The sequence below is a fragment of the Anser cygnoides genome, chromosome 1, assembly GCF_040182565.1.
Source record: "Anser cygnoides isolate HZ-2024a breed goose chromosome 1, Taihu_goose_T2T_genome, whole genome shotgun sequence".
Lineage (NCBI taxonomy): Eukaryota > Metazoa > Chordata > Aves > Anseriformes > Anatidae > Anser > Anser cygnoides.
This window is the reverse complement of record NC_089873.1, coordinates 15,634,828-15,644,505: the sequence shown is the minus strand read 5'-3', so window position 1 is coordinate 15,644,505 and position 9,678 is coordinate 15,634,828. Positions and strand designations below refer to the sequence as shown.

Below are 9,678 nucleotides of genomic sequence, written 5' to 3'. Positions count from 1 at the left end.
TCTTGGAGGTCTTTTCCAACCTTAATGATTCTATGACTCTGCAAAGATGAGCTACTTTTTACAAACATCCTTATTTAACACGCTACGATGATATGCTTTACAGCACTCAATATATGTGCTGTGTTAAAATTCTAAGATAAACAAATCCTACTTGTGGAGGGAAATTAGCCCTATGAAGAAGGCTGTACTTCCAGGAGTATCACCAAGTTAGAAGTATATTTTGTTCTTTGTGTACACACTTCGTAACTCTGATAAGATTGGGTAAGATTTACATGAATAAACTCAAACTCATGAACTTAAACAATCCCTTTAATATAAGAAACATATCCAACTTTCAAATACAAATTGGAACCAACTAACAAAAAAAAACTCAAAACAACTGTCAGAACGCCAAAAAGAGCTTATGCAAAACAGTGCACATTTATTCGAGGTATTGTATCCACAAAAAAATAAAACAATGTTTACCTAGCAAGGCAAAAGCAGTTAGGTGGCATGTACTGAGTAAATGGATGTAAACAGTGTAAAAGTTCAGAATGTTAATAACAACCAATTAAAAAAATAGGTTATGAAAACTGGCAGAACCCAGTATATTAAAGAAAAAGAAGCCAGAGGCATGCAAAATATTATTTGTTAAAATACATTCATCCATGTGGCTAAGTGAAAGTCACAAGCTAGTGAGACGGATTTAGAAATACAGTTTTATTTAGTTATTTTCTTTAGATTGATTGTCATTCAGTTTTCCACTGAAGTGGAAGGATTGATGAAAAGCTTGTACAACCCACTGCTAAATGAATTTTTGAAGACTCCAAATAGGTGTCACAAGAGACTTTTTCTTTTTTAGGTAACTATGTTTTTCAGGTTTAGCATGATATACAATCTCACTCAAATTCTACAAGCAAATGGTGCATAATCTTTTACCATTTTGAAAGGTGTAAGCTTGGAGACCAGTTGCTCCAGATGGAATTGAAAGATTATCAGGTTTTTTCTCACAAGAGCAGTGACAAACTCCAGGGGAAATCTGGTAAGCCACTTAACGTTTTTATTTCAAACACAGAATATATTGGCAACCAAGATATATTAGCGGAATCTGAATCATGACCTGCAGTGCATGTGCTTTTCAGAAAAATCAAGTTTTGTTTCAGATACGCATCAGGAGCCTAAACAGTGTGAGGCTTTTCACACTGAAGCAATTGTACCAATGCCATCCATCCGCCTTAGACACACTTACAGGTCTTTCTTGTCTTCTGCTTCGCTTGAACTGTCCTGAAAACAGAGAGATTAAAAATTATGTTTTATGTTGGCAAAATCAGGAACTGTTGACTCCAGATGCCCCATTTTGCCCCCTTGTACTGAACCTGTTTGTTCACTCCAAAAAGCTGCAGTCCCATCAATACTCCCCACATAACACGTGTGCTTCAGATCCTAATACATTAACAGCCATGCACCCTACTGCTCTCTGTTCATGTTACAATTGAATTGTGAAGCAAACTAAGCAAAAGGTGTTTTCTTCTAACAACTCCTAGGGATAAACCAGTTGAATGCGCTGGGTGCTAAGTATCTTCTGTACTTTCAGTCAGAGGTAAACGGAAAAAAACTTGAGGATGTGTATCACGGACTACAAGGCCGTTGGCAATGCAGCAGCACTACTGTGGCTCATTGCACTAGGAGGCATAAAGACAGGACACAGATGGTGGTCTCAACTTCAGAACACAGAGACCAACTGGGCAGTCTCTGTAGAAGGACAGGATGAAGCCAGGAAATCAGTACGCAGCTTTACACACCGCAAGATGATAACCACCTCAGATTTGCCTTTTTTGTTTGTTTTTTAATACACAGCCAAACTGCCCTTCTTGAGAAGTTGTCACCAGAATGTTAACATCATTGATGTATTTTATCCCAAGGCCACTACTTGTAAACAGACTAACATTCATGTTTACTGACAGATTTCAGTCAAAACTGACAGGCTGAGGCAGATGTTAGGCATGCAACATACAATCACCTCTCAGACAAAAAGAACAAGCAGGGCTCCCAGTTTTACCACAATTACTGTACATAGTATGAGTATTCTAGCTATGCACATATGCAAACCCAATCAAACTGCTAATTCTGCTTTAGTTTATGTTTTTTTGTATTCCGTACTTCAGTTGAATTTTTATACTAGCCTGTTTTTAGCCTAGGCATTTTTTTTTTCCTTCTTGCATATTAACAGTATTGCAACATTTATAACCTAGTGTTGCAAAAGCATGTTTAGAGAGCAAACAAAATAAAATGGCACCTATGAGCTATGTATATACCACACACACTATTGCTATCATTTTCTCAGAAGCTTCTGTTTGATCTGAATCTTAACTCCCAAGCGACAGCCAAATAGTGTCTGCTGATGACCTGAAGAGCAAAGAAGAAAATGCTAATAGCTTTGCCATCCAGTTCTTACAAGACAAAGTTTTACTATTTTGATGAAGTTTAAGGAGTGCTGCCCATTGTAACTTCATGCTGTACTAAAGATTTTGGTAAATTCCTCGCATCATAAACACCTAACAAGCAGATTTTTGCTGGTACAATTTCAGAATGTTGCATTCATACAGTGAGCCAGAACCACCTACCTGAAGCCGTTCATGTTCTTTCATCAGACGGTCATATTCTCTTTTAAGGCCTTCAGACTGCTTTTTAACAGCTGTCACTTCATTATTTGCCTTGAAAAGAGCTGTAAAAAAATCAGAATTTGTGTTATTACTTGTATTCCTGCAGTTCCTCAGAGCCCTGCTTATATATTAGGGCTCCATTGCACTCGACGGCCCTTCCTCACAAAAAGCTGAAATGTAAAATGGAGCATCACAGATGGACACAGAAAGAGACAAGGAGGACAGGGAAGGGAATGACTTGTATTCAAGAACAGCAACACAAGGAACAGGAAAGCGTTATATGTAAAGCAAGGGCAAGACCAGTAAACTTTTGACTGAAGTAAGAAATGAGTGAGACTACAGTCTTCTGTCATATTGCAGGAGACAACTCCAGAAAAAAATAAAACTCTACAACCCCCAGAGCAAAACTGTCAGACATCTTAAAAGGAAGACAGTATTCAAACACTGCACAGGATTTTAGCAAAGTAACCGAGGCTGTCTATCAAACGGGGGTAGGAGGGATATAGGGATATAATACATTATTACAGGAGCACTGACCCCCTTTTTGCCCTATCATCTGTTTTACCACGCATGAGTTCATTCGCTAGAACTGTTGCTTTATGGATGAGAAGGCAAAAACGGTGGTGGTGGGACAGACAACCAAAACAGGCTTTTCCTGTGAGGAAAAAGTACTTATTTTTCTACTCCCTACTTCAGCAGTAATAAACCAAGAACAAGTATACATAGCAGGTCTATGCTGCAGTGCGAAGTACCAGGAATCCACAGGGGCTAATTTACAATGCAGGGTAAATCAGCATAAAGTTTCATAAAATCATTACTCCTGAACCGTTACGTGAGCATTCAGTAAGGTCACTTAGACATCATTACATACCTATGCTATAAGTATCCCACATATCTGTATAATTTTTTCTGCTGTAACAGCACAGGCATATCCAAAAACTTGATTTACTCATGCAGAGGAACATTGCTAATGACCTATAGGGCTGCCTCACATAGCAGATGTTTCTTTCTATTTGTACCACTGAGATCTGTGCTTTTAAATATGGCTATTTTCCTTATTCCAACAATGTGGATGATCCTTTGTGAGCTGCCTGAGGCAGACTGCTCCTTCCCAGAGACCTCCCAGACACTCAAGAACTGCAGCACTTTTGAGAGCCTGCTCTCAAAAAGGTTTTGAGAGCCTGCTCTCAAAAGCTGAGGAGCTAGATGTGCTTTCTGTTAAGCACCTAGCTACAAGCACTCTCGTCTGAACCGTATTTCACTTTGGGAGCTTACTCCTGATCCCTAGTTCCTGGGACATCAGGACACAGATCTTGAAAACTTTCCTGCATGCACAGAGGAAAATTCCCTCCTCATTCCCTGTTTTTAATTAATTTGGATGTTTAGATTCAAAATAATTTTGAAAAAAATCTCATTTTAAAAACCTTTAAGTGTTTTTCCAGTAATATGACTTTTAACTTGCCTGAAATTCTGATCTACTGAAGTTAATTACATTTAAGCCTATTGACTCCATGGTGATCAAAAATTCATTCTGTACCTTTCCATTCTTTCTTTCACTTCACTTTGCAGAGTTATCTTTTCAATGCAATCTTGACAGCATCAGTGCAAACATCTTTTTCTAAAAGTCTTGGTATTTGGATAACCATGATTTCCACGTCTGGCAAGTAAAACCCCACTGCATTTACTCTTTCTGATCCTCTCTCTACTCTTGCTACTGTTTAAAATATGGATAGTGAAATTTGGAAATCACTGTAAAGCAGTGACAATTTGACAAGCCTCTGACTGTTAAGCTGTAGGCAAAATTCACATCCATATGCCATTTCACCTCTGCTAAATCTGCCAGTTTTCCAGTTAACTACCCTGAAAATACTGTATTTCTGAAGAAGTCCTAATTGATCTAACGCTATTCAGCTGTTTACAAGCAGCAGCACAGTACATTAGGGGCATCTGAAAACAAGTGTATCTTTAAAACTTGAACAAAGTATCTGAAGGTATCTGCAAATCAAGAAAGCAAACAAGCCAGCGCACTGTTTCAATGTTTTGACCAAAACAGATGCGTGACAGGAACACCTCACCTAACCCCAGAAGGGGAAAAAGCAAAGAGCAGATTGTCCTTTCCACCTGCCTTGGCTGCGGATTAGAAAAATCGGCCTCGCTCCTGCTGGGGCCACACAATAAAAAAAAAGTGTCACATTTTTGACCACATGAATTCTGCAGCATGCCAGCTTCTCTGGATGTCTTCTTGTCAAGCAACAGAGCCTCTCCAGACGTCACTGCTCAACTGTTTTGCCATGACACGAACACTGCCCTACAGCCAAATCAATTGTACAGGTATATTGTTTGTCATATGGATCGCATCAAACGAACACTGCCCCAGCATAAACCAGAAAATAGTTCTTGTACACAACACAGTCAGTTATTGCTTCCAGCTTCCATCTGGCCTGTTGTTTAGCCTCAAAGGAGACAGAGCAGCTGGACTGGCAGCAAGCAAAACCCAAGAGCTGATTGTTCCTACCAAGTAAATGCATGAGCAGGCATGAGGTGAGAGACACTGCTTCTATGTTAATGCAGCTAATTAGAAAAAAAGTCATTAGGTTCCAGAACTGGAATGCACAGACTACTTTGGGTTGGAAGGGACCTTAGAGACCGTCCAGTTCCAACCCCCTGCCACAGGCAGGGACACCTCCCACCAGAGCAGGTTGCCCAAAGCCCCATCCAGCCTGGCCTTGAACACCTCCAGGGATGGGGCAGCCACAGCTTCTCTGGGCAGCCTGTGCCACCCTCAGAGTAAAGAATTTTTTCCTTTAAGGGGAAATTGAATGCCTGCTCCTTGTAATGCCAAAAAAAAACCCATGGGCTTCTAAGGCTTAAAACTCAATTCTGAAAGAATTCTTCCTAATGTCTAATCTAAGTCTCCCCTTTTTAGTTTAAAGCCAATTCTGCATGTCATACAGAGTCCCTCCCCACAGCTTTCCTGTAGGCCCCCTTTAGGCACTGGAAGGATGCTCTAAGGTCTCTCCCAGAGCCTTCTCTTCTCCAGGCTGAACAACCCCAACTCCCTCAACCTGTCTTCACAGGAGAGGGGCTTCAGCCCCTTGATCATCCTTCTGGGTCTCCTCTGGGCTCGTTCTAATATGTTCAGGTCCTTCTTGTGCTGAGTGCAGCCTCAATACTGTGAAAGGTAGAACATCTTTTTCCATTATTTCCCTTTCCCTTTGAAGAAATTGAAAAAAATCCTTAGGGCAGTTTAATATCAGAAGACGTTTATGGAAAACTATCCTGTTACACTTAAACTTGTGATTGGAGGTCCATAAAATGATACAACATGTACAGTCAGGGAAAGATAGAGGACTTGTCCTTCCCTTACCACATTCTCTGTATCTTGTTCCAGGATAAAGAGTTTACTTCAGAGATCAGATTCCTCTGAAGTCCAGTCCTACAGCCCAGTAGCTGCACTATTTCTGTTACCTTCTAATTTTAAGAAGTATGGAGAAACAAAAAGAGTAGAATAAAATGAAACAACAGCAACAGAAGCAGCCTCCACCCCCCTTCTTCGGGCCTTCTCCTGCACAGCCACTAGTCCTGGTCTGACTGAACTACTTGATTTAGAGTGCTCACCACTAAGGAAATTTGGTATGGTCTGGAATTTAAAATTAGTGTTGCTCACAATACAAGTCAAAAGCTCAAATGATTTGGAGTTGTTTAAGACTACAGAAGATCTCTCTCTTTTGAGAATATTCATGTTGAGGAAGAGCTAGACACATTTCAGAATTTAGGCACAGATGAGACAGGATTTGTCAAGAAATCTTTGGGAACACAGCTCCAGTCAAGTAGTTCCAAATCAATTCTGAATTCTCTCTTGAAGATATAATGATCAGATAAACACGAAATGAGAGAAGGCAGAGCCAAAAAAATTACACCAAGTGATTTCAAGTACCTCTGACAACCTCAAATGCAACATCACTACAAAGTGACATTACAGCAGATGATGTAAATGCCCTTGTATAAACAAAACCACGCTTGCTATACGTAGTACCAACCCTCTGAGACAACAAAAAATGAATATAAGCTTTTCTTGCACGTGACATTGTGCAACGGCTCCCACCACGGTTACGATCTCAGTTAAAAAGGTTAAGAAAGATGGACTTTGGTTTCTAAACCTCCCCCTGTCACTGGCTCAATAACACGAGACCACGGTCAATTCATTCCCCTGTCTCATGCCTCCTATTCCCAGCTTACAAAAGAAAGCTGATAAAGGGTGATACTTTGTTTGTTTGATTTTAAGAACTGGAGTGTTTCAGCAGAGCTCAACGTCAATACGGTTTTCATGTGTGTGTCACTAGCCTGCCTAGCAGCACAAAAGCCCAGCTGAATTCTCACTGGTGGCAACAGTTCTAGGAAATGTATTCACAAGGTCTCTGGTAATCACTTCTATCTTTCCAACAACCAGTAATCTTAGTGTTTAGGGGAAAGCTGTATATCTGTACATGCACGCTTTCTAGAACAGTCAACAGTTTAAAAACTATTTCTAAACCAGCCCTCCCCAAGTCTTGCTGTTCTCTTTACTCCTGTCTCCTACAGAGCTGTGCAACCATGAAACAAAACCCACCCTTGTTACACATTCTGTACAGCACACAAACCTCACTGAAGGATGCACAGAGGTTTCACCAGAATTTTCTCCTGCCCTCATTGTATGTCTAGGATAAAAATACATATAAAGAAAGGGTATTTTCAGGGAAAAGTCAAACTGAAGTTCAAAGGCACCAAAGTTCCTTTGATAAGTTAGTACAAAGAGTGAAATCCTAACAGCAGAGACATAGACACGTTATCTTTGCATTTCTTCTCCATGTGGCACCACAGTCTCAGCTCAAAGATGCCATGAAGCCACAGCTCAACAACTGTACGCAGGTGCTGGGGACAACAACGTCCACTGTGCTCCATTAGCCAGAGGTAGAAGCTTTAGGTGCACGTCATTTGCTACGAGACACTGTTAGAACAGTAAGGAAGGGGTCAACAAGCTGGCCAGGAGTCCACCAGGAACGCCAGCCTGTTCTCTTACAAGACTCGACCGATACTAGCTGTTCTGTATCAATTTCTGTTGTGTAAATAAAGCTGGAGCCTCCACCATACACCAGGACAGCGTCACCAAAAAGATGACCCGAGATAGCAGAAAGTGGAATAGTACAGCCGTGCGGAAGTCTCCCTCCTGCCCTGAAGGTCCCATAGTTACAAAGAGGGATTTCACACAACAGCATTTCCACAGCGCAGGATCTGTGAGCGAGAAAAAAATTTAATGCGCTGGAAGTCCCAGTCCTGCCCTCAACCTGAGGATGGCTGCTTCACCAAACGTCCTTTGACTCCGACCTCATCTCCAACTGCAGATGGTTTGTGTTGGTGTAGATTTTTGGATAATTTTCAAAGCCATCAAAATGAAACAAAGTAACATACCACTACTTACATCTATTATACTTGTCACAATTAGCATTTTGGATAAATGAACATTGCAGCAATGCCACATTTCACAGATCAAAAAAACAGTTGTGAATTTGCATGGCAGTTGCCTAACACTGCCCAATATCGTACTACCTCTTCTTTCCCCACAAAAATCCCATAGGTCTGATGCTGGCAGCCACAGAGAGCCTTTAATTATCTCAGTCAACATTTTGTTAGAAATGCATCTAACGTGCATCAGGAAAAGCACGCTCACCTCTGCATTGCCTGCTCCTAAGATTACTCATACTTATTTTAGATAGTGAGACATTTTCCTTAACTGACAAGTGTATCAATAAAATACCATCTCAGAGGGTTTTTAAAAAAGTCGTGTTATTACATGTCCAGGTATGCTAAAAATGGATTTACGCTCCGAAAGTGCTAGCCACACTGCTGGGTGCCTATAAAGTCCCCAGTATGTGGGTCTGCAATAAAGGAGTGAAGAACTAGCCCCCTTTCCTTCACATCCTCAATAAAGAGAAAGAGGGCCTCAGCAGGGATAGGAAGGTCAAGTCTGAAAGGAAAACAAATTCGGCTGAAATCTTTGCCACTTGCTTCCAACCATTCTTCAGATTTTAATAATTTCTCTACTCAGTCTCTTTGTCTTGTACTTCTACTCGTTCATCTCTACCTGTCTAGAGCACAGTAAGTGGCAAAATATCTTCTTAGGATTTCACTTATGGTTAATTGAACAAAAATATACGGTAGGTTGCATTTCCTGTAAAAGGTAGATAGCTGAAGAACTAGAGATGAGTCTCCTGAATGTTTGCAGTAGTCACTGTATACACTGAAATTTCAGTCAAAATTTCAGGAAGAGGAGACACACAGCATTTTCTCTGCCAGAAGTTGTAAAGAGCATTTCAAAACGTTAAAGAAAATTTACCACTCCCCTGAAGTCACAGCACTGCTCTGATACTAAACTGACTTATTGAAATGCAAAGCAGACATGCTTAGGATGATTCCTAAGCATTCCTCTATTGAGGTACCTCACCTTCTGACACGTAGACTACTACAACATAATATATCACCCTCACACCATGTGTAGGTAGGTTTACAAATGTACCAGACCAGTGGATATTCGAAAGTACTTGGTGAAAAAGATTGCATTTGTTTTTCCAATTCAAGCAGAGCAACGACCAATCAACCAGAAAAAAATAAAATCACAAATTTCTAATTCTTACTGACATAGCAGGAAAAAAAAAAACGGGAAACTTATTTTTTTATATTAGTTTTGCTTTGTTTCATATCCAGGTTGCATTACCTACACTCTTAATCCCCTCCCCCTCAAGTGTCCCCAAAACTTCAGGGACTGGACTTTGTGGACACAAAGGAAAGGATCCATTTTAGTCATGCTCAATGGCATGCAAAAAATTGACAAGCTTGTTTTACCTCTAACAATCCCAGCTTTGATTTTATGTAATTCATTTCTCACACTTAGTGAGCATGAAACTCAGTATTTACCTGCTCAGTTGCAGAAGTTTCAAAAGAAACAGCAAGTTCAATTCACGTGCAAACTCTTAACACTCCATATTGAAGTTGTCTACAG

General features: G+C 40.4%; 1 protein-coding gene across 3 annotated transcripts in view; it reads right to left on the bottom strand.

The window, feature by feature from the left end:
• Nucleotides 1–401: 401 nt before the first annotated feature.
• The window catches only part of DUS4L (dihydrouridine synthase 4 like), a 41,018-nt gene continuing 31,741 nt past the window's right edge, over nt 402–9,678 (bottom strand). For all 3 annotated transcript variants that reach the window (XM_048068502.2, XM_048068501.2, XM_048068500.2), the window contains 2 exons: nt 2,604–2,704; nt 402–1,263 (listed from right to left, as the gene is read on the bottom strand). In XM_048068502.2, the coding sequence (XP_047924459.1) occupies nt 1,225–1,263; nt 2,604–2,704 (140 nt within the window). In that variant the 3' untranslated portion in view covers nt 402–1,224. The remainder of the gene's footprint in view (nt 1,264–2,603; nt 2,705–9,678) is intronic.